Genomic DNA, 23864 nt, shown 5'->3' on the forward strand with positions numbered 1-23864 from the left:
TGGAGGTGACTGTTAATATATATACCTTATATTGAAGGCAGTTTTGCTCATTAACTGGACAACATTGCGAACTCCAAGATCTCCTGGACGGCCTCGTGCTGCTCGACATATCATACTCTTACTACTCCTACCGGCGTCAAGCCGCTAAGCCATGGAATTCTGACCGCCGGAGCTACCAGCGAGCAACTGACAGCGAGAATGGGAGATGAATTCCCATCTTTCTGTAGATTATGCAATATACCACTGGCTGGCTCAAACGAATGGCGACAGCATGCAAAGAGTGATTCACAGTACGCTTCACGACCACAGAGGAACAGTTAGAGTACTGATCTTTTCTGTGTTTACAGTGTCTACAACCTTCGTGTGAAAATAGCAGAACCTGGGACCATTGTGCTGCCCTTATTGTCGTCAAATGGAAGAGTGGCTGTTGAGGCAGAGGGCGATACTCCCCATGATGGCGACAACGATGATGTCATTCCAAAGCCTTCCGAAATACCGGAAATAGATCCTGCACGATGTCTCTTCTGCGGTGCACGAAATGGCACCTTTGAGAGCAATCTCGCACATATGTCCAAGGAGCACAGCTTCGTTATACCATATCAAGACTACTTGGAAGTCGAACCAGAGACACTTGTTGAATACCTCCAGGTTGCTATTTACGGATACGGCGAGTGCATCCTTTGCGCCACGCGCCGTAATACTGTCGAAGGAATTCAGCACCATATGATGGCCAAGGGCCATTGCCGCTTGAACTTTGCCTCGAACGTCACAGACCTCTACAATATTCCGGAAAAGAAATTTCAAGCTGCCGGAGAGTTATTGCGACTGCCGTCAGGCAGACTAACCGGTCCCCGTGGTTCATCAACTGGAGGAACTCTTCGAATGAGAGGACGTTCGCTAGGAGAGAGCCGCCGTATGGAGCCTATAAGGTCACCGCTGAGGACGCCATCACATGAATCAAAGCTTATTGCGACAGAGTCTGATTATACTATAGCGGCCTCGCAAACCCAGCTCTCACGACTGTCCCGAGGTGATCAGCAAAGTCTGGCTCATTTGTCCAACCACGAATTGAGATCACTACTTGCCATAAGTGCAAGGCATGTCAATCAGTCAAATAGAGAAGAGAGAGACGCAGAACTCAAGCTTGGGATAGCAGGAAACATGAGCTTAACGGGGAACTTTAGAATGGACACATCTAAGCGATTCAGAGGCCCTTGGGGATAGACCGAAAGGAGAGTCAACTATCACTTAGATCTTGAGGCTACTAAATGTGTCATTAGCTTACACTATAAGTAGGTGTGCAGTATAGGAATGCAGGTGTAGGCGCAGGAATTTTCCTATATGCATAGACCATTACGGTTTGAATAGAGATTCTCTACGGTTTGAATAGGAGGACTCCCTGGAATATTTTCTGACGCTGTACTTGGTCATATTATCGCCTATCTTTGATTTACAACTGCCGATGCGTTGTCTCAATGTATTCAAGCGTCAGATGCAAGATGGCGTCAGACTAAGACGAGAGGGGGTCCATGAGAGCTTACGGGATGCAATGATCGTTCCGAGGCGCGCCACAATAACGCCCTGTCGCCGAGAGAAGAGCTGAAAGCCTTTCAGTTGCGTCTGGGTAGTACTAGGTATACATACACACATACATACCTAAAGGAGCACACCTATTCTCCGTACGAAGCACCTTGTTATTTCAATGGACGTGTAGTGCAATGTACTCAAGGTCTATAACGGCTTCTTCATCTAAGCAATGAAAGAAGGGGCAAAGCAAGCATCGCTCTCGTATGTAGCAACAATGTCATTATTCAACGTAATGCTGAAAGGCAGTTCGCGTCGCAGACCAAGGCGCTGCGAGTTGTCGGGAACGGTAGCACACAGACCGGGCGGCCGATATATGTAAAACAGCCACACACACTTTTGCGTCAACTACCTTAGATACCTACTAGGTACTTGTAAGATCTCATGCGCTCGACCTGTTCGGGATGCAACCCCTCGATTCCTTACGCAATTGCTACGCTCTTCGGACCTTGCCCCGAAGTTTGGCCTGGAAGTGAGCATGCTGCGAGGAATTAGCATGTAGATGAGCCGTCTCAGTACCTAGTACTTATCTTAACAGCTAAGGTACCTGAGGTAAGGTATCTGGTAGTAGTCGTACCTAAGGTACCCAAGGTAGTAGGTAGAAGTAGATACATCATCGAATTGGAACCTCAATGCCTCATGACGCACTGCTTCTCCGCATCCGAAGTCGAATGGGTGCCCGAACAGGGTAACCATCTCCAACCACCACTTCCATGCTTTGATCCTGAGGACGCTATAATGGCCGCTTCTCTAAACGTTTGAGTTGCCGCCATGTTCGTAATATTTAAGGGCAGTTCTCCCGTGCATCGCTATCTTTCAATTCCATTCTCGTGTCTCGCTTGGATCATTCCTTGGCTCGAAGTCTTTGCCTCGAGAAAGTCATGCGCGGTAGCTTGTATTCCGCATGTTTATGGCTATTTTACAAGCACAAGCATTTGACACAAAAGGAGAACATTCGAACCATGTCTACTCATTATGATGCCATCGTCATTGGCTCTGGCCAAGGCGGCACGCCGCTCAGCATGGCTTTTGCGAAGGCGCAGCACAAAACGGCGCTGATTGAGAGCTCGCATGTCGGCGGGTGCTGCATCAACGAAGGATGTACGCCGACCAAGACAATGATTGCGTCTGGAAGAGTTGCGTATCTAGCGCAGCGAGGTCCTCAGTATGGCATATACACCGGTGATCAAGCTGATGCTGCACAGAATTATGTCAATGTCAAGATGGAGGTTGTGAGGCAGCGGAAGCGCGACATCGTCGATAGTTTTCGCTCCGGTAGTGAGCGCAGAATACGCGAAGCCGGAGTCGATCTGATCTTTGGTACCGCATGTTTCAAGGACGAGCGCACAGTCCATGTACGCACCCTTGACGGCCCTGAGATGAGCCTCACGACCGATCGTGTTTTCATCTGTAGTGGAGAGCGCCCGGCGACACCAAAGATTGACGGGTTCGATGCTGCTGCTTTCCCATCCGGCGTTGTACTGGACTCAACCTCGATACAGGAGCTGGGGGTGGTGCCCTCTCATCTCGTGGTGGTGGGTGGAGGCTATATTGGGCTCGAATTTGGCCAGCTCTTTCGCCGACTAGGTGCTGCTGTTACTGTCATCCAGCGAGGCGCACAGCTACTGTCCCGCGAAGATGCGGATGTCGCCCAAGCCATGCTTAGTGTGCTGAAAGAAGACGGTGTCCGAGTTCTTCTTGATGCGACCCCTACGGCAATTCGTCCTGCTGGCAATCAAGATCCCGCTACAGCGGCCGTCGTATCAGTCGCAGTGTCAGGTCAGGACGGTCAATCGGAGCTGCAGGCATCTCATGTCCTGTTTGCTGCCGGTCGTGTACCCAACACGGAGACACTGAACCTCAGCGCTGCCAATATCGAGACTACGGCTCGCGGCCACATCATCACCGACGCGCAGCTACGCACAACCAACCCCCGAGTCTGGGCTCTTGGCGACGTCAAAGGTGGGCCTGCTTTTACACATGTCTCGTATGACGACTTCCGCTTGCTGCGCACCAACTTGCTTGAGCAGGGGAACCTCACAGTAAGTGAGCGTCTTATACCGTACGTTGTCTATACCGATCCGCAGCTTGGGCACGTCGGGCTTCATGAGCACGAAGCTCGCGAACAATATCCGAGTCGCAAGATCCAGGTCGCCAGCATGCCAATGTCGTATGTCGCACGAGCCCTGGAAACGGACGAGACTAGAGGCTTGATGAAAGCAGTTGTTGATGCTGAATCGCAGAGGATTCTCGGATTCACCTGCTTAGGTATCGAGGGTGGTGAGATCATGAGTTTAGTGGAGATGGCAATGATCGGGGGAGTTAAATGGACGGCATTGAGAGATGCCATATGGGCCCATCCCTCACTAGCAGAGAGCTTGAATAATCTCTGGGGTTCTTTGAAATGAAGTCGTTAGAACTTACGAAGCATAAGTTACCATAGCCAGTCCATCCTTCCAATTAGGTTTGCTCTAGCATATGGCGGCAATTATGACATGTTGGCTGAGGCCTACAAGCTTGACTCACCAGGTACTCTAGATAAATGCGAAATCAGTCTTCACTTTCACGTCCGAATAATTACAAGAGCCTTACTCAATGGAGTAAAGAGGGAGAGGCAAACAGGTATTGACTTTTGAATCTCTGGTCTCCCCGAATCCTTCCCATCTGGGTGGAGATAAGACGTGCCAGGGAAGTTCGAAACGACTTCAAACAGCCAAGCTATTGTTCACTATGTGCAGTCTTTGATCACTGTGCGATGGCCATGATATTAGTGAGCGCTCGGCCATTGTTTCTGCACAGAGAAGAGAAAAAAAAAAGTAAAATATCCAGCTGTGGCAGCCAAAACGTCTAAGCAAACACTGCGAGCGATCACAAGATATGATCACGCAAAACTATCACCTCTCAACTGCTCCAATATCTCAAGCCCCGTCACAGAGTCCACCCTTTCATTGATCCCACCATTGCCGACCTCACAAGCAGATTTGTCGCCATCACAGGGGCGCTCAAGGGTATTGACAAAGGCACCCTGCGGGCCTTTGTGACTGCTGGCTGTTCCCAGATTGCAAATGTCTGCACGGTCCGGTTTGGGTATGTTGTAAAGGCCATCAAAGAGGCATCAACCAATGAAGGGCACCCTGAGCCTCTGGTTCTTAGTTCATGCGTGGACGTCATCTCAGAAGATTCAGTCCGGACTTCTGCTGGCATTTCGCTGAGAAATTATCCGGCTGCGTCGGCATTCTCATCTGCAATGGGGTTCACGTTGAGAAAGGGTAGAGTCTTGATGAATTGCAGCCCGTCGACTGTGGACGTCATGGGAAGTCAACTGGAAGGGCTCAAACCTCTGTCACCTATGTCTCATCCGTTGTTACTCCTGTCGGAAACGAAGACAGCCATCTACTATAGCAGCGTCGGTAGCCACCATATCGTACCAGGTGCCTCAAATTATCGAACTTCCAAGTTTGCAATTGCTCTTTTGACTGAGTTTTCTCGATACGAAGTACTATTAACAAGGCTTAACTGCGAGATACCTACTCGCCGATGGAGTTGCTACGAAATTTGCTCGAACATGCCAGGATAGTTGCAGTTTGGCATGAGCGATCTCCCAGAATGCCTGGCTTATATATTCATGCAGTTATGCACAAAAAAAAAAAAAAAAAAAAAAAAAAAAAAAAAAAAAAAAAAATAATTAGCTGATTGATCAGTTTAGCTGGAATGCTAGGCAAGCTAGGATATGGAAGGACTTGAGGAAAAGGACTGTGAACCTTTCCAAGAGAACTTGCGAGACACTCGACCAATCAGCTTATTGCGGTTTGCTATCTCGGGTTATAGGTGGCCGCGAGTTGGGAATGATGTGACAAATATGACCAATCGCTACACTGCTTTCACGCAAACTGCTTCATTCGGTACGTGGAGCTGATCACCCGAGGACAAGTTCTTCAAGAAATCCTTGTGCAGTAATACCTCGTATTGTCCCAAAACGGAGTTGCTTTGCTGAATTAGCCCCATGACTTCCTCACATCTTCTCTTTACTATCTCCAACGGTCTGATATGAATGTAGTTTCAATTACGCATTATAAAGAGAGCTGACTTAGTTTCTCTGCGGTGTTGTCTCTCTTTTGTATCCACCACTTCCGGGTACCAGGTCTGCAGTCATGGGACGCGATATCAAAACTGCCCGAGCAGTTGACCGGGGGATGCCCTGTAAACGTATAATCATGTTTGTGAGAAGGAAGACCTTAAGAGGCAATGTATGTTTATCTACCTTGGCTCAAGCGAAATAAAAATAAGTTTTTTTTTCTTTTTTTTTTATATAACGCTGTGTAAGCTCTCAAGTTTGACAGCGCAACTACGCATATGACGAGGATGAGCCAAGAATCACAACATCCCAGCTTTTGAACACTTTAGGCGAAATACCGAGCACATCTGCTAGATTTGCGGTCTGAATTAAGCTATAGATCCCGTCATAAGATCCAGTAGTGCCTATTTACCCATAGAGGAGGAAAGGACCGATAAGCTACATGTGGACTGGACCAAGCATTATTGGTCGGATTAAATACACATGCCGAATTGGGGTTCATCTGTCGGTAATAAGTTACCGTTACTGCAAGATTGCAGTTGTTGCGCTATTATGCCCGCCACTCGCAACGGTAACGTTTTTTAGCCTACCAAACTACGTAGGTGATACTAACATATGGATTCGAAATCCTTGATTGAGCAAGGTTTATTGCCGCATACAGGACGTATATGGCATTCGAAATGAGACCCCTGGCGATTGCGTGAATAGAGCACGATATCGCTCAATGAGGAGGCCAGCAATTGCGTGATAACTCCGGCAACTTCCCTCATACGTCTTCGACGTTTATGTAATTGAAGGTTTTCATCTTCTGCGTCGCTGGTATGTCATGATCTCGGGGTAGCTTCCAACCGACATCTCTCACAAAGCAGGAGCATTGGGCGGTGGGTGACAATCGGCAAGTATAAGATGTGCTCTACCTGCTCTCTCAACTGGGCTCTTGTGCTCATACACTGCACCAACCGATAAGATCCAGCACGTGGTCGGACATTGAGATCATGAAGTTCCTGACAGCTTGGGCTTTGTTGGCGCCACTGGTGGCTTCGCGCGTTGCCAACGTAAACTCGCCAAGTCCGCGTTCGGAGAAAGTCAGCTATGATGGATATCATGTCTACAGCATCACAGCAACCGACAAGAGCCAGTTCGAATTCCTTGAGAAGAGATTCGCCGCCTACCCTACGGAGGTCACGAGCCGCGGATTTGAAGTGGCGATTCCACCTAGTGAAATCCAGAGCTTCAATGAATTGGGCCTCATTACGCAGCTTCTTAGCGATGATCTCGGAGAGTTGATTCGACGGGAGAACAAGACCCCAACGTACAATCACGGGCATCACAAAGCCGGCAAGCTCCCAGACTTGAACTGGTACGATACCTATCACGATTATGAAGATCATCTCCAGTATTGGGATGACCTAGTTGCCGCCTTTCCCAAGAATAGCAAGAAATACGACATTGGCTCTTCGTATGAGAACCGCTCCATCTATGCTTTTCACTTATTTGGCGACAAGGGCAAGAAGGGGAACAAGCCTATCATCCTGTGGCATGCCACTGTCCACGCCAGGGAGTGGATCACCACCTTGGTACGACTGCTACACGCTCAAAAGAAATCTACTTAAAAAGCAGCAATAGTCTAATCGTGGTGACCGCAGGTGATTGAATACTGGGCGTGGCAACTGATCAACGGATACAAGGCTCAAGACAAGGAAATCATAAAGTTCCTAGACTACTACGACTTCTGGCTTGTTCCTTTCCATAACCCAGACGGCAAGTTGAAATTTATCACGCTTTGTCGGTATGGCCGGGTAGTACTAATGCAACACCTCCATATAGGCTTTGCATACACGCAGACAACAGATCGCATGTGGCGTAAGAACCGATTGCCTCGGAGCAATACCACTTGCGTGGGCACTGACCTGAATCGCAACTGGAAGTTTGAATGGGGCGGCGAGCCGGGTACTGGCGCCGCATCTACCGATCCGTGCGACAGCACTTTCCAAGGACTGAGCCCGGGCGATACCCCCGAGAATATTGCCGTATCTGGACTTTCCAACAAACTTGGGAAATCACCCAAGGGGATTCGCTCCTACATTGATCTGCACAGCTACGGCCAGAAGATTCTGACGCCGCCTGGGTGGACTTGCAACACCTCACAGTATCCCGCCACGCTCCCTCGCATGCTTGAGATTGCCGGAGGCTTTGCAAATGCCGTGCAGGCATACGATAGCCGCAACGAGACCTACCAGTACGGCACAGGCTGCGATATTGAGTACTACTCAGCTGGCAACGGCCGTGATCACCACTATGGTGCTTACGGCGCTAACCACTCTTGGACTCTGGAGTTAGACCCGGTGACATCTGGCCAGGGTGGTTTTGTCTTGCCCCCTGAGAACATTTGGCCAGTTGTCAAGGAGCAGTGGGCCGGAGAGCTGTGGCTACTGAACAATGTTTGGCAGAATTAGTGTACCAATAGTCGTACCGAGATTGGCCTCAAATAGCGTTTGATCAATAAGTATCAAGGGAGATTGAGTCTTACGCTCAATGGTCCTGTCCCTCGACCTTGTGGTATATCTTCTCCCCATTCAGATACCTCTGCCTGTCAGTAGAGGTCCGACTAAGAATAAGACTCTCGCCATCTATGAGCCAGTTCAACTTACAGGTAGCTACTCCGTACCATGTACCTGTTCGTTCTATTTCGTTCGTTTGTTCCTGCCAAGCCGGGGCCAGCCCCATCCGCTCCCATGGATGTCTATCTCCGGCTAGTATAATAACTAACTACCTTAGTGCAGCTTGGCTCTATTCTCCCAAGTACAGGCACTTCCTCAACGCCAATACCATACTACTTTAGGTACCTATCTATAGGCTAGAAAATTGTCTACAATTCTATCCTGGGTCGACATAGTGTAAACCTACTTAATACTATGTTGTCCAGGTCTTAGCCAGGCACGCAGAGGAGCCCGTGAATGCGCTGGCGGGAACAGCCACGTGGTGATCAAGTCCACACCAGAGCTCCGGGTATCCATAAGGTAAGGTAGGTAGGGCTGAGAACCGGTTACTGTTAGCCGTAGTAAGGTACTTTAGTACCACAGATTATCGCCAGAGTAGGTACCTAAGGGGTAAGACCCCGCGCGAAGCACAAAGCTCTTAATCTACATAGTACCTATGTAGCATCCGCACGGATCCTCTTGCGCGTGGTTGTGGAAGAATTCTGGGATTACCCACAGCCTTGTCATCCAGCATACCAAAAACGATGGATTTCGGTCATCCGCAAAGATGAGAAAGGACTTGAGCCAAGCCTGCAATAGACACAAGTGCTTTGCTTGACACTGCGCTCTTTTCTAAGTGTGGGTACGCAGAATATCCAACAGAATGGTGCATTTGGTATTCTCTGCCTGAGACGGCTCAGCTGCACTGCTTGTCGTGGAACTGAAAAGTCGGGATGACTGGTATTTCTATATTCCGGTCAGGATCGCAGGATCTCTGCTGTGGCGGCCGTGCTTCCCTTTAGGGAGAGTCGTCCACCGACGCAAAACTGCTCGTGCACGATGGACGCGCCCCTGGACATCGACAGGCTCCTTTGGGAACAAACGCCCCTGAGGTGCTCTGCGTTACAAATCCATCGGGGCGATGTAGCATATTCAGCCCTCAGCTAATGGGAAGTGTTACGCAACCAATGGCCTCCCCAACTTTAGGCCAAACGTGCGTATGGGATATATCTGTGTATGTATGCCTCGCCCTGGGGTGCGACCAGCTAAAAATGGAGCGTTGTTTCTTACCTAGGTACACTTCTCCAATAAAGTATGTTTGGGGGAACATCGCGGTCACCGTCATTCAGGATCCTAAGCGAAAGTTATATGCCAGATTGGCTCCAAAGGGCCTTCATTCCACACGGGCCTCTTTTGGGAAAGACGGTGTTTGGGGTCGGTAGTGCGTGTAAGAGATGGGACCAATTGCCCCCAACTCGTGCGTCTAATTGGGTCATGTAGTACCCTTCGTCTTATTGTTAGGCTGCTCAGCCCTGCGGTGTGCTTCATTAGAACTGACTGAAGAAATAGAAATAACGTCGGCTCCCCTCTTCGTAATTCATCCCTGAAGCTTTCTTATTCGAGTCTTTTTAACCAAGCATCTGGACAACAATCCCAGGCCAGTAGGCGAGCTTGAGAATAATTATTGCTACTTCATCAATCGTCAAGATGGAAGATCTTTAAAAGGGGCCTGGAGAGACGACGTAGGCGAGGGCACCGAATGCTGATGAAAGCGCCAACCTGGATGACGGAGGCTATCGCATTTTCGAGAAGGACTAGAGAGCTGGAGGTGGCCGCTTGTTTTCATCTGTTTGATGTTGACCATGCTGATTATCGGTACGTTGAAGCCGCAGCTTTAAACTTCATCTAACCACCGTGGCACCTAACTTCCACCAGGCTACGATGTCAGTAATGTTGCAAACGTCCAAACATCCATCTATGAGGCCTTTGGTAACGTCGAGCTTCTTCCTTGGGTTGCCGTTGGATACAGTACCCTGAGTGCTGCGACTACTCCCTTGTGGCGCAAGATGACCCTCGTCTTTCCGCTCAAGGTAGTAGTCTTTCTTGTCGCGGAAGCCCTGATGCTCATTGGATTAATCTTGGCCGGTACCGCCTCCAATATTGACATTGTAATTATTGGGCGTGTCATCACTGGATTTGGATCAGCTGGAGGCGTCCTATCGTGAGTAATGGTCTGAGAAGGGGAGGTACGATAGAATATCATGGCGAGGCTGACCCTCATACAGAGGCAGCATCTACGTCTTGCTTCTCACCACACCGTTAGAATACACTCGATACGTCGAAGTTATGGGCGTCTCCTAGGCGGTAGGCCTTGTACTTGGGCCACTAGTTGGAGGTGCTTTTGCTGGGAATCAGCATGCTACCTGGCGCTGGGTAAGCCTGGTTCTACCTTGGGGCCAAAACTCAAGATTGGGAACTGATGGATTTCTTCACAGGCCATGTACATTAATATGCCATTGATTGGCGTCATTCTTGCGCTCGCAGTCAGCAGTCTCCCCAACCTCCCATCGGAGCTCAACACATTGACATGGTCCAAGTTTGCCAGCATCGACTGGCTTGGCAGACTGTTGCATTTTTCCTTCATCGTACTCTTCAGTCTTGTTGTAGTATTCAGCGGTTCGACTTGGGACTGGGACTTCTTTGGCACAATCATTGTCTGGACCCTTGCCGGAATTGTCTTCATCTGTTATATAGTGCAGCAACTTGTTCCCCTCTTCATGACCCGAGAGCACCAAGCCTTGCCTGTCGGCCTGTTCTTACAAGATAAGAACTTCTTTTTCATCTGACTCTCTACCTTGGCCGCCGGAGGCTCGTACGGGATCGCGCTCTATTACACGCCCTTGTTCTTTGCCTTTATCCGAGGTCTGAGCCCCATAGATGCCGCTGTCCGTCTTTTGCCCTACAACTGCAGTTTTATTGCCTCCACCATCTTGTTTGCCGGTCTCTTGCCTCGAATCCGCGTTTTCCCGCCCTTTTACATTTTGAGCGGCGCTATGATGATGGCTGGGGCTGGGGGAATGTCTGTTCTGAAGCAAGATACCCCCAGCAGCAGGATCCTAGACCTTAATATTCTCAGTGGAATCAGCGTTGGTCTCATCTGGCAGACTGGAAATGCAGTCATGTCCCGGCTGGTCCAAGACGTACCCCGGCTTGATAAGAGTAATCTGGTCGAGGTGGCATGCAACGATGCGCGAAAAAAAGTCTCTCCGTCAAGACACTTCCATATTACCTATTCTCTCGCAGTTATTCGGCGTTTCGGTTGCCCTGTCCCGCGCTGGCTGCCTTTTTCAGAACGTTGGATATAGCAAGCTGTACGGCTCCATCAGTGGTTTTGGCCATTTCAGCAGCAGGGAGATCCGAGACGCTCTGGCGGGCATCGACTCCAGCATCTTTCGGCCTGGACAGGACCCTCGTGTTGTCGGTCTCGCTATCAAGGGTATTATATAGACGATTGCGAAGATACAGTGGGTTGCATATGCAGGAGGCGCTGTTACGTTCTTCTTGGGTTGTTTCATGAGCTGGGAAAAGCTAGACTTCGAAGTTCCCACCCTAGGTAGGCGACAGCGAGAAAGCAGCCGGCTATTCTTCTGAGAACACCATCTAAAGCCAATGCTTTGTCGACTTTAGTTTGTTTTTTTTACCTAGCCTTCTATATCCAGACGTTAGAGCCTTCGTGTGGACATACTTGTGTTACACTTTCGGACGCTTTGTTACCATCGGGAAGCCCCATGCCATCTCCTCGCAGTGCCTTGGGGTATAGATTGGTACCTTATTGAACAGTGGAAACAGTAAGTACACTTATACTATTTCTATCACTCTCGTCTCTTCAAGTTCCCATAGGACGCATCGTATGCCAAGACCCTCAAGGGCTTTACAAGATTTGCATCAAAAGGAGTTGCATCTCCTATGGTCCTGCATTATGCTCGATATGACCCGCATTGCGACAGAATTTGAATGTCACGTAGTGTAATGTACGGTCTGATGGACAATCAAAAGCAGCGTCCGAATTGTAGACGAAGATCGGCAATTCAAGGCGACGCTAACCTGAACAAAGACGCCGTGTTGAGACCACTGAGAGCGAATATCACTCGTTGATGAAAGAGGCGACCAGGAGACTCGGCAGTGTCTTATCGATCAAGACACCGGAGTATCAGAGTCTGAAAACACGAGTCTATATGATCTTTTGTGGACCAGAGGTTAAACTTATGTACTTGTGTCTCGCGCTTGTACACCCGATGTTTGCAATGCATATGCGCCACGAGGAGGCAAGCTTCCCTGTCTCCATCGATTGCCTTGCTTCATATGGCTCTTCGCGAGCTCAATTCTGCGGGGGCGGATTCTTGCTTCTGCTCCTCGCTTCGTACTTCCGCCACCACGTTGCGCTGTTGGCCCACATTGCTAGAGAGTTCCCATTTGATTAGCACAACGACAAGTCTGGGCATATATACTGTCGCAAATCAGGTTGCAGACTGGGAAAAGGGATGTGGTAATTACCTGCATTGAATAAAGCGAACGCTTCTATTGCCATTGAGTTACACTGTTAGTACAACCGCAGTTCCCCAAGTAAGGTATCTTAGGGTCCATGAGCATCTCACCGGCGTCCCAGTGGCCCTGGGCATAGCCCTCACTGTCCAGGCCATCCTCCCCTTTGGCCACTTGATAGAGGCAGTCCTTGCTTGAAGCCGTTCTCTCTACCATCGCGCCTCTCACACAATCTATGTCATCTGTTTCACCGGAGATGCGTCAGCATACATGACGGGTAGCGGAACGATTGTGGCTTACCGAGTTCGCGGCCTGCGGCGGTAAATGATCTCGAGTGCGACAATTCATGAATGATAGTTGAGACGAGGGGGCTGCCCAGCCAGCTGATCCCTAAGCCTTCTCTCATCAGTGTTTTCAATGCCTCTTTCTGGTATGTCGTGGGGGAGCCTCCCCTCGGGACATGTAGCCGTCGTAGTTCGAGGCCGTCGTTGATATTCTTCGCCTCAACTTCCCTGAACTTGTCATGCCCTACCTCACAGATGCACATGTGTTCGTCAAAAGTGTCATATTCGCCGCGCATCACGTATGCATCCATTCCTTCGAGAGTTGGGACAGCGAATTCCCCCCAGAATCGCTCCTTTTGGTCCCGGCTTTGTTGACACACTTCTTTAATTCCAACAAAGCGACGTTGTCCGGCCCACACGCTGTGCGGTCCTGCAAGCATTGCCAAAACATAATCACCATCAGTCTCGGCTTCGGATTAATAGTAAATTAGTTCTGGTTTAATTCGTGCTAGGATTTCCTTAACAAGACTCACGATTCGTTTTTGTCGGGTTGGCTGATGAACAGTATATGGTCAGCTAATAAGAATCTCATGCGGATACAAGGCTGGGGATGGTCTCACCCTCGGTGTAATTCCGCCCGTCATTAAGTGCTTCGAATAAGAACTCGTATTCGTCACAATGCACCAATAAAGTGGGATATCCGGGGTTAGCTTCGCCTCGGTTGTACTTTTGCAAGGCTCTACTCATGAATTGTGCCACAGCTAGCAAGTCAAGAGAGGGTCAGAAGCAACCATGGAAGCGAGTACGATGGGAAGTAGGTACTTGCCGTGCGTGTGTAGAACTGCGTCATATGCATCTTCATGTGTTCCTGGCCTATCGGGGTCGGCCAGTCTGTGGATGAAGAAGTTGTATGTCGAAAAGACATTGTCTTCGTCAAACGATCGGCTCCATTTATGAACCTTGTTTGGCAAGAGTCGACCAGAGCCATCGGGCACGAACATGGAAATGAGGAGTTCGAGTTCACGGACTGTGTTTGTCACCTAGAATAAACGTGAACACTTGTCCTAGCAACGGTTAGAAAACGGAAGTATGTCTTCTCACAATCTGTTCGGCGTCGACAAATGCCTCTTCAACATAGTCTATGAATCTAGGATCGGCGCAAAGCATCAAGGCATCTTGCTTCGCATTTTTTCCCCTCGAGAAAATTGACGGGTAGTTTGCCCTCGGAGATTCAGCTGGCATAGACGCTGTGCCCAGTGTGAGAGCTAGAAGCGTGAATAGATGAACGAAGAAGGAGTACGGCCGTGCCATGATTGCTAGCGGGCAGCCAAAGAGCACGAGAAATACCGATATAATGTATCCAGATGCTGGTCTTCGTTGTAGATACACAGACAAGCATTATATGTATAGCACGGCTATGAAACCCTCTCGAGATCAGACGTCTACTTAAGAAACTTTTTCAGCTATCTGCTCCACCTGGATGATCCACGCTTCTGCAGTCTGTGCTTCTAGAATGTTTACAACGCTGTTAGGGAAATTGCATCGAGCATAGGCCAATGTATTGTTTTTTAAAATAGCTTATTGTCATACCCCTTGAGTGCTTGAGCTCGAACCAAGTTGACAAGAAAAAAAGTCGCCGCCAATAATAGCCTAACAACCAACGCTTTGATTGAGACGACCAGAAAGAGAAAAGGACGGGGAAGGAACGTTGCCACTGTCAAGTCCATGGACAAGTTCCATATCTCATATGATTGCAAAGTGGGGAAAGGGTTTGATCAAGAAAAGTTATAACGTCAAGCTATACGCTGCTCTTCATGTTAACAGCCGACACTCGACATCTCGGCTAGGCTAATCTTTCACCAACACGACCTGCCAGAAATTCCTTCAGCTTCTATTTGAAGACTGGGACCATCTTTATTAGGTGTAATTCCTTCTTCTCGGCGGAAATATGCCTTGGATAAGTCCTGGGGGTATTGCGTGGTGGTTTGCTTCGGCCACTGCGATAGCCAGCTTTCACGGCGTCTCGGCAACTGCCAACGAAGCGGACGCTTTTCAGTCACAGTTGAATCTCTGCCCGCTTTCATGTTCCGACAAGAGTCCTGACCAATGGAGTGTATACTCCTCTTTCGAAAGGCTCTCGCAATGCGACCAACCCGTGCTCTTTGACCTGGCAATACACACTCCGATCAACGACAAGACCAACTCTGTGCTGATTCGTGCCTGTACGACCTCTTCAGTGGACGGGGTATCTCAGCATGAATCAGGCGCTGCAAAGCAAGAACTGGAGGTGTGCGGCGGCACTTTTGTTGAATCCAAAGTCCCGCTCATTATTTCGCAAAATACTGGCAATTCCACGACCCAAGCCGGAACCGGCGTGGTCACCATACTCGACGAGCTCAAGGAATACGCACGCAAGACTGTGGCTACCACTGGCTGTACCAAAGACAACAACATTATGCTAGGCTATTTTGATGGAGCGGTTGTTGCCATCTACGCCGGAAAGGCACTGTCCTCAGCCACTATCCCGTCCGTGGTTGATCATCTGCTTGAGGAGTATAAGGAGCAGGGCTCGGTCCCGTCCGGTACGCTGGCACAGATCTGCGACCAAAATAGCGACATGGATCACACTGCCGGAGTGGCAGTGGCCCTTGAAGCAGATATTGGCAACGTTCAATCGGCGCTGTTGTCTTGGAATCGGGGCGAGTGTGCCAAGGACAAGTCCGGCACAAACTCCCGCGAGCTCGTCATTAGCCAGATTCCTCTCCCAGCGATCAACGCCAAAGCTTCAAACTCATCGTCGATTGGGACACCCGCAGGAAAGCTCCAGGCTTTGGACAGCAAGGTTGACGGCAAATACTGCAGCATGAGGAAAATTGCCGCTGGCGATTCATGTGCCTCCATAGCAAAAGCTTGCAAGATCTCCGTCACTGACTTCCTCAAGTACAACGGAGTCAAGGGGAATGGAAACGACTGGTGCAAGAAACTGCAGGCGGGAAAGAATATCTGCTGTTCATCTGGCGCAAGCAAGCCGCTCCCTGAGGCTAATGGAGAGTGCTTTACCTATGCAATCAAAGCAGGAGACGACTGTTCAGCCATTGGCATGCCTTGGAATCTGACACCAAAGGACATCGAGGCCTTCAACCAGAAGATCACCTGGGGATGGAGAGGATGCCCCAACTTGACTGTCGGTCTCAAGATCTGCCTCAGCAAGGGGTCGCCGCCAATGCCTGCGCCTGTGTCTAATGCTGTGTGCGGTCCCCAAAAGCCCGGCACTGTCAAACCTGGGCAGGTCAAGGACGCGTTCGAGCTGGCGAAGCTCAACCCGTGTCCTCTCAACTCCTGCTGCAATGTTTGGGGACAGTGTGGAATCGACCCTCTCTTTTGCACAAAGGCAGATGGACCGACGGGAAACCCCGGAACTGCGCCGGCTGGCTCCAATGGATGTATCTCAAACTGTGGCACCGGTATTGTCAACAATGCCAAATCTCCATCTGGTGGGTTCCAGCGCATCGGCTACTACGAAGCCTTCAACTGGGAGCGCCCTTGCCTGCACATGGAATCGAAGTTGGCCAATACCGACAAGTATACCCACATGCACTGGGCATTCGGCGATATCAAGAGTGACTTTTCGGTCTACATCAATGATACACACCACCAGTGGGATGGGTTCATGGGCCTGAAGAACGTCAAGAAGATCGTATCATTCGGCGGCTGGGGATTTTCTACCGGTGTCGCGTCTTATGATGTCCTCCGCAAAGCCATGACTCCCGAGAACCGAGAACGTTTTGTGTCTAATCTCGTAGCTTTCGCTAAGAAAATGGGCATTGATGGCATTGATATTGACTGGGAATATCCTGGCGTGAGTTGGGCCCTCGTCTCGCTAATCGCAATACTCATTGTTGCTATGACACCCCTATACTGACCTTGTATCCCATGCGTCTAGGCACCTGATATCCCGGGCATTCCCAAAGGGCTTCCCTCGGATGGTCCGAACTATCTTGAGACCCTTCGTGCCTTGAGAAAAGCTTTACCGACCAAATACTCGCTCTCCATTGCCGTCCCCGCCTCCTACTGGTATCTGAGACCCTTTCCTATCCGAGAAATGTCAGAATCTGTCGACTATATTGTCTACATGACGTATGATCTTCATGGCAAGTAGTAGAGCCTCTCGCCAAACGTTACTTCGCCGACTCGACGACTAACCTAGGTGAACAGGCCAGTGGGACGTTGGAAATACGTGGGCCATGTCTGAGTGTCCCAGCGGAAATTGCTTAAGGAGCCACGTCAACCAGACAGAGGTCGTTTTGGCGCTCTCTATGAGTAAGTCCGACTTGATACTTCCCGTTCCACTACAAAGGTCCAAAATTAGGCGGTGCCGCTAACTTGCCACCTGTCAGTTACCAAAGCTGGCGTCAGTGCGAGCAAGGTCGTCGTTGGCGAATCAAGCTACGGAAGATCCTTCAAGATGGCCAAAGCTGGGTGCACGGGGCCTCTATGCAAGTTTACTGGTGCCAACGGCAAATCAGAGGCAGCAGCGGGGAGGTGCACAAACGCACGAGGGTATCTCGCTAATGCTGAGATCAACGAGATCATTTCCAAGTCCAAGGGACATCCAAAGACATGGTATGACAAGGACTCAGCATCAGATTATCTGGTCTACAACGGTAAGTTCTTGCATGACCCACAATTCCCCTGACGCTCGCTTTCACAATATTGATCAATGTCCACGCAGATGTTGAGTGGGTTGCCTACATGTCCGATAAGACGAAGGAAAGCCGCCGCGAGAAATGGAAAGGGCTCAATTTCCGCGGAACGGTTGACTGGGCGGTTGACCTCCAGGAGTTCAACGTGACGGACACCACCGGCCCGCACGGCGGAGAACATAACAATCAGACCGGTTGTATCAACGTCTTTGACAACATGATCTGGGACTGGGTCAACCCTTCTATCGAAGCAGGCATCGGATGCACCAATATTCTCCAGCCGTCACCTCTGCCGACCACGGTCACACTCACGGCATATACGACACTTACTCTTCAGTCGGGGACGAAGCTGAGCACCACAGTCGTATCTGCACCGTTCTCCATCTCAGAGGTCAGCTACCAGCCATTTATTATTCACTACTCGGATCTGCTTAGCAAAAGTGATGGAGAACTGGTTACCTATAACCCAACTCCCCAGATAACACCAGACCCCATTACGATTCAAATTCCCGACGGCTGGACTGTCACCGGAGGCCTCTCGCCGTCGCCCGGATCGGGGCCCGGATCCCGGCCTGGGTCGAGTTCGGGACCTGGAAAGGCAACCAGCACCACGTCGGACGATGTGGCCGGCTACTTACTGCCGATCACATTTTATCCCACCATCAGCTACCGGATTCCGTCAATACTGACTCCCAAGCCCCCGGCTCCAACAAAGCTCCCTGCTGATGACGACCACCCCATCGATACACCGAACCCTTCAGCTTCATCTCAACGTCCGGGCGATGGCCAGAATTCAAGCGTTAGTCCAAATCCCCATAGTAACGGCCAAAATCCCAGCAACACTCAGAAGCCTACTGGCAACGGCCCAGACCCAAGCAACACGAACAATCCTCCCGCTTCAACTAAGCGCCCCGGGGATGACCAGCATCCAACGCCCACGCCTGCTCCTAGTGGCGACATTGACTGCAAGGATGATTCATGCACAAGGGGCCGGGACTGCGAGAGTGACGATTGTCTGCGTGGAGGAGATTGTGAGGGCGCAAACTGCGTGGAGGGCGGCAAGTGCCGAGGCAAAAGATGTATTAGCGGCGGCAACTGCAAAGGACCCAAATGCAAGATCGGAGGACCTTGTGAGGGCGAGCAATGCGAGAAGGGGGGCGGATGCGCCAAAACGCTCTTTGGAGACTGCGGTAGCGGAGGCTGTCAGGGGGCGCGTTGCTTCCCTAAGAAAGACTGCTTCGGCGCCCAATGCGAGCGGCTCACGATCAAGCCCCTTCCTAACCCCGACCCCAACAGCACCCCAGCAATCCCTCCCAAGCCGACTTGTCTCCTGGACTGTCCGAAGCTCCCCGATTGTCCTGACTGGGACCCGCTGTGCAATCAGCCCTGTGGTTTTAATGCTTGTCCTGCCCATCGGAGGCCAACTGGCAAGGCCTGTACGTCGCTACAAACGGGTCGAGACTGCACTGAGTTCGTCAGTAGCACTCGGGTGAAGACGAAGCCAACCACCAGTTGGTCGACCACTACTCGAACACTCTGCGAGACTGTAGTCGATTGCGAGGCTGCCGACGTCACCGCGACGACAACCATCTCAACCACTGGCACAGCTGTGGCAGTCGTGACGCCGACGCTTGACCCTTTCTTCGGAGTAGACTATGCAAATGAGGACATGTCGTCTATCGAAGCCGATCAAGAATCGTACTTCTCCGCGCTCGAAACACCAAAGACGACGACGACTTCGGCCGAGCCTACCTCGACGGAGATTGCTCCTACGGAAACCACTACGGACGGGCCTACCTCGACAGTTGGGCCAAATGACCTGGTATGCGGATATGCCTTCTACGTCGCGTTCATGCGATTTGATATCACCAAGCTAGTCGGCGATTGGGTTTGGGATGACGAGGGCGAAAAGCTCAAGCACGAGCTCAAGGGTTGTGGTGCCCTTACTGGGTGGGAATGGTTCAAGCGAGATGATAACTCGCGAGAGGTTCGGTTCAATCTTCCACTCTTCCTCACAGGGGGATGCGTAGAGAGCGCGATAAAGAGTGCAGGCGGTCCCAAGATCTCATGCATCTCTGCTACCTAAGGTAGATAGGTACATGTAGCGGGCACATATGTACCGACTCCCCTGCGCTTTAACCGCAATTGAAGTCCTTGTTCGAAGAGTTGCGCCCATCACCTATGTAATACACTGTACTACAGACAGACTACGTAGATAGCTAGATAAGTAGAGTCGTCATCAGTGGTATACGGAGTACGTCTGGGCATTTACCCGCTTGGCAGGTAGACGGCAAGCAGATCACAGTTCGGTAATCTACAAGCATCACGTCTTGCAGGCCCCATGCTGATGCCATGCGGCGCCAATATCTCAAGACTTAGATGGCATGCTATTGGGTGCCTCAATACGCAGTATCTTCGCACCATACGAGGTACTCAGCAAACGGGTGCGCCGGTCTCACATGGTGCCGTAAGCTTGTCTCACGGAGAGTCGGTGCTGTGCGGGGTATATGCGTGCATTAGTATCAAGCATCCGATAAATCGCGAAATTGCATCAAGATGCGCATGGATCGCGTATTGGTCAGACATAAAAGGCCTACCCACCTCTTCCTTTCTGCTTGCTATTGTCGACGAAGTAGTGGAAAATTTTATTCAACAAGAGTTTTCAAATATTTCACCAGCTGTTGGACCTGACAGAATGACGGCTTCTATCAAGCTTTATACCAACCACGGTTGCCCCTGTTCGTGCTCTATAAATAAGGGGAAGGAAAAGTTGAGAACAACAAACACTGACATGAGGGCTATCAGGGGCCCACCGAGCCCATATCGCCTTAGCTGAGCTCAAGCTACCGTTTGAGGAGGAAATAATCGATCTGAGCGTTCCCCGTACCGCGGACTACCTGGCTGTCAATCCCCGTGGTCTCGTCCCAAGCCTTTCATACAATGGCCATATCATCACAGAATCCGCCATTGTTGCTCAATTTTTGGCTGATGCTTATCCATCTCATTTGATCCCAAACAGTGGCACACCTGAGACAGCTCTTGCTCGTGCCAGGATTAACTTCTTTGTCGACACATTCTTCAGCAAGGCGCACCCCCACTATCACAAGGCTCTTTTTGCTAAGTCCGAAGAAGAAGCTGAGCAGGCTGCTGCTGAATTTGTGAAGCAGCTTGAGAAAGAAGTTGAACCGCTGTTGGGTGATGCAGGCCCCTACTTTGCAGGAAGTAAAACACTGACGTTGGCCGAGGTAAATTGTCCGGAAAGGGAAAATCCGAAGGGGGAGATGAAGAGGCTGCTATTTGCGGTAGCTCTGCTAACTTGATGGCAGGTGCTCACCGGTTCATTCATCCTGCGATTGTTGGCTTTACCAAAGAACGGTGTCGGACCAGAAACACTGGTCAAGGATCTGCCTGCCAAGACGCCCAACTTCTATAAATGGGCGACGGCTGTGGTGGAGCATCCTAGCGTGAATGGCATCTGGGACGAGGAAAGTGTTGTGGCCAAGACAAAGGCACGCCTGGCAAAGCTGAAGATTTGAATATGACGTTGGGTTGGCATGGCCCTCGTTTACATCACTTGATCACTCAATGCGGAGGGGTTATTGTATTGTTATACGCAGCCTCTATTGTCCGCAGGGCAACTTTTGCCGAATAGCCCAGGGGAAATTCCCTGAGAATGCTGGACATTGCCTATATCGTACTAAAGCTACTGCTGATCAGGCACAATCAACTAAGCATTGTGAAGTCAAGGCAGCGTAGTATCTGTGGACATGTCGGAGACTGCCACCTTTGATTTCACGTTTCTAGGTCGTATTGACAGAGAATTTAGATACGCAGATGTACATGAAAATAGTATCCTCTCCCAAAGTTAGGTCAGCTATCAGACCCATTAAATACTGCTCACTCTGAATGTGACTTTGCTTACAGGTTAATTACACCATACTCTTGCCGTTTCGATTACCCACCAGTCCAAGATTCCATACCTATTCCACTTTATCACGGTCCGTGGGCAGTCTCTTCCTCTCTGTTGTTGCTTTGTAAGCTGGTCTGCTGGCTTTATTGCTAGGATTGATAATCATCTAAGCGATTCTATAGCAGTCGAGGTGTTCTGCTTCGACTGTTACCGTTTTATGTGCACTACCCAGATCGCTGCCCCTTGCTCATCGAGGTCTATGAGAAACGTTCATACCGCTACTACGAACAGGGCAGCGCATATTCCCAACAACACCTTATAGACAACGAAAGATACATTGGAGCCGTCTATATGCTTGGGCCTACGAACGTAATCGTTGTCAAATTTCAATAGCCCTTCAACAGAAAAAAAGGCCATGAGGTCGATAAGTCGCAGTTGCAGTCTCCAAATCCCGGCAGCACCACCTGCAGAATCGCGGCACCTCCGCACCGCAGTGGGGTAAGCTCGGGATCAATGGCGTGCTCACTGCATGTGCTACTGGAGTGCAGAAATCTCACCTGTGATCCGTCGACAGCTTCACGCTTTCAACGCCTGATCGGGATCGGGCACGACGCATTAACAACACAGGAGGAGAATCCAAAGAGAAACTGCACGTCTTCTGCCATGACTCAGGTCATCATGCCCGCTGTCTCGAGTCCCCAAGACGACCTGCAGACCGTTGTGGAAACTCGAACTCGGGAATGGCACTTTCACATATATTTCCTGCTGCAATCGCCTGCGGAAACGGCCGCAGCACTTGCGCTCCGTGACGCTGTGCTAAGGCTTCGTCGCGACGGTGAGTCAATGCTGGGCCGATCTCCAGGCTGGAAATTGAGCATACTTTATAGGTGCTTTCGTTGCCGTTCCTCTTCATAGGGTGAACAAGGAGCCCATCGGGCCTCATCCTGCTGGGTCGTACGAGAGTAAGTACAGATGGCACATTCTATGCGTAGGTACGCGAACCCAAACATAGCCGTTAGCTAATTCTCGATCCAAGTCTGGGTTCCCGACTCGTCGTTCTCCGATGTTTTCTTCTACCTGGCCACAAATCGGGGAGCTTTAAGGTGAGATTTTTCACCCTTCCCGACACCTTTTACAAGTCACCGATGTTTCCACGTTACATATCGGTCGGTATCTGACGAACCGACCAGTATCCTCGTTCATCCTCTAACCTCACAACAACGCCGAGACCATGAATCTCGCAATGCCTGGTTGGGCACGCCGTGGCCCATTTACCTAGACGGATTGCCTCGCGAGAGTAGCGAGGTACCCCTTCAGTACCCCCAGCTGCGCCTTGGCTGGTCCAGTGCAGCGGAACACGAGATCTCGCTAGATGAAAGGCGAAAGAGGGGAGCGAAGGTAGAGGCTTTGCTGGCCAATGATGTCGAGGCGGCTCCGGCTCCCCCGATCTGATACAACTTGGATATTCGTGCCCAAAAAACTCCAAAGCCAAAAGGTACGAGGGTTATCTTATTTGCTCAACCGCAGAGACAATTGATATGTAGAAAATATATTTGAGGATACTATATAAAGAGCAAAAAGGGTTCATCTTTGCGGTTTTCGCCTGCTTTTTTCCCATACACACCCAGTCAAATGGGATCGACGTGTCCATTTGGGCTTGAGTGTCCATACCGCATTTCATCATTTCGAGCTGACGTCTATGTCCCGCAAGGTTCGCTCGCATTTCCGCTCATTTGGCGAGATCAGGCGCCACTGGCAGATACGACTAATGGTGGCCTCGGTCACAATTCGCTTTCATTTCGGTGTGATTCCCAACTTATGATCACTTACATAAGTTACTTCCGTCTCCCGAATCTGCCTCGCGATCGCCTCAACACCGTTTACAATTACCAGGACTAGGGAATCACGCATTGCTCCGCATCCTCCACTAGCTGCTATAAACCGCCCGAGCTGCAGCAGTCATCCAGTCTACATGTAGGTAGGAAAGGAATTAGCGTCCGTCCCTACCTACCTTACTTGCAGCCGAAATGAGTACCTATGCGAATTTTCTCGTTAACTCCACGGAGCTGCTGCATGAAGATCTTGACCTCTTACGCAATATTGTACAACTTGAACTTGTTGACCTCTGCCTGAAGTTATGCTAAGGTCATCCAGCTGAGCTTTGATCTGCAATCGATTGATTAGGTAGTCATTACAGTACATGTAGACTGGGACATGAGCCAGCTTTCGATCATTGCTGTATTATGGAGTACCGTTGAGTACTTTGAGCGACAACTTGTAATGCCA

The 23864-nt window shown here is 50.2% G+C and overlaps 8 protein-coding genes across 8 annotated transcripts; 7 read left to right on the top strand and 1 right to left on the bottom strand.

Annotated features, from left to right (window-relative positions):
• Positions 1–198: 198 nt before the first annotated feature.
• BBK36DRAFT_1119608 (hypothetical protein) lies at positions 199–1224 on the top strand (the record flags this gene model as incomplete). The annotated part of the gene is made up of 2 exons (XM_024890610.1): positions 199–290; positions 348–1224. 2 exons carry the CDS (start codon positions 199–201, stop codon positions 1222–1224), a joined length of 969 nt encoding a protein of 322 aa, XP_024749418.1.
• A 1322-nt stretch (positions 1225–2546) lies between these two features.
• On the top strand, positions 2547–3992 carry BBK36DRAFT_1118962 (Pyruvate/2-oxoglutarate dehydrogenase; the record flags this gene model as incomplete). The annotated part of the gene is made up of 1 exon (XM_024890537.1): positions 2547–3992. One exon carries the CDS (start codon positions 2547–2549, stop codon positions 3990–3992), a length of 1446 nt encoding a protein of 481 aa, XP_024749419.1.
• A 2662-nt stretch (positions 3993–6654) lies between these two features.
• On the top strand, positions 6655–8115 carry BBK36DRAFT_1159164 (Zn-dependent exopeptidase; the record flags this gene model as incomplete). Its single annotated transcript, XM_024894173.1, has 3 exons — positions 6655–7236; positions 7306–7444; positions 7487–8115. 3 exons carry the CDS (start codon positions 6655–6657, stop codon positions 8113–8115), a joined length of 1350 nt encoding a protein of 449 aa, XP_024749420.1.
• A 1478-nt stretch (positions 8116–9593) lies between these two features.
• Positions 9594–11790, top strand: BBK36DRAFT_1168730 (hypothetical protein; the record flags this gene model as incomplete). Its single annotated transcript, XM_024895219.1, has 8 exons — positions 9594–9616; positions 9932–10014; positions 10075–10360; positions 10431–10491; positions 10635–10884; positions 11008–11372; positions 11443–11616; positions 11647–11790. 8 exons carry the CDS (start codon positions 9594–9596, stop codon positions 11788–11790), a joined length of 1386 nt encoding a protein of 461 aa, XP_024749421.1.
• Positions 11791–12717: 927 nt separating this feature from the next.
• On the bottom strand, positions 12718–14276 carry BBK36DRAFT_1119160 (hypothetical protein; the record flags this gene model as incomplete). The annotated part of the gene is made up of 6 exons (XM_024890558.1): positions 12718–12890; positions 12982–13434; positions 13499–13541; positions 13566–13691; positions 13808–14005; positions 14067–14276. The coding sequence occupies 6 exons, from the start codon at positions 14274–14276 to the stop codon at positions 12718–12720; spliced, it is 1203 nt and encodes a 400-aa protein (XP_024749422.1).
• Positions 14277–14913: 637 nt separating this feature from the next.
• Positions 14914–19754, top strand: BBK36DRAFT_1200054 (glycoside hydrolase family 18 protein; the record flags this gene model as incomplete). The annotated part of the gene is made up of 5 exons (XM_024897113.1): positions 14914–16824; positions 16909–17120; positions 17227–17285; positions 17363–17629; positions 17698–19754. 5 exons carry the CDS (start codon positions 14914–14916, stop codon positions 19752–19754), a joined length of 4506 nt encoding a protein of 1501 aa, XP_024749423.1.
• A 609-nt stretch (positions 19755–20363) lies between these two features.
• Positions 20364–21204, top strand: BBK36DRAFT_1168732 (thioredoxin-like protein; the record flags this gene model as incomplete). The annotated part of the gene is made up of 3 exons (XM_024895220.1): positions 20364–20406; positions 20474–20913; positions 20995–21204. 3 exons carry the CDS (start codon positions 20364–20366, stop codon positions 21202–21204), a joined length of 693 nt encoding a protein of 230 aa, XP_024749424.1.
• A 1037-nt stretch (positions 21205–22241) lies between these two features.
• BBK36DRAFT_1119033 (hypothetical protein) lies at positions 22242–23030 on the top strand (the record flags this gene model as incomplete). Its single annotated transcript, XM_024890544.1, has 4 exons — positions 22242–22413; positions 22466–22540; positions 22615–22681; positions 22769–23030. 4 exons carry the CDS (start codon positions 22242–22244, stop codon positions 23028–23030), a joined length of 576 nt encoding a protein of 191 aa, XP_024749425.1.
• Positions 23031–23864: the final 834 nt, after the last annotated feature.

Source organism: Trichoderma citrinoviride (genome assembly GCF_003025115.1).
Source record: "Trichoderma citrinoviride strain TUCIM 6016 unplaced genomic scaffold BBK36scaffold_7, whole genome shotgun sequence".
Classification (NCBI taxonomy): domain Eukaryota; kingdom Fungi; phylum Ascomycota; class Sordariomycetes; order Hypocreales; family Hypocreaceae; genus Trichoderma; species Trichoderma citrinoviride.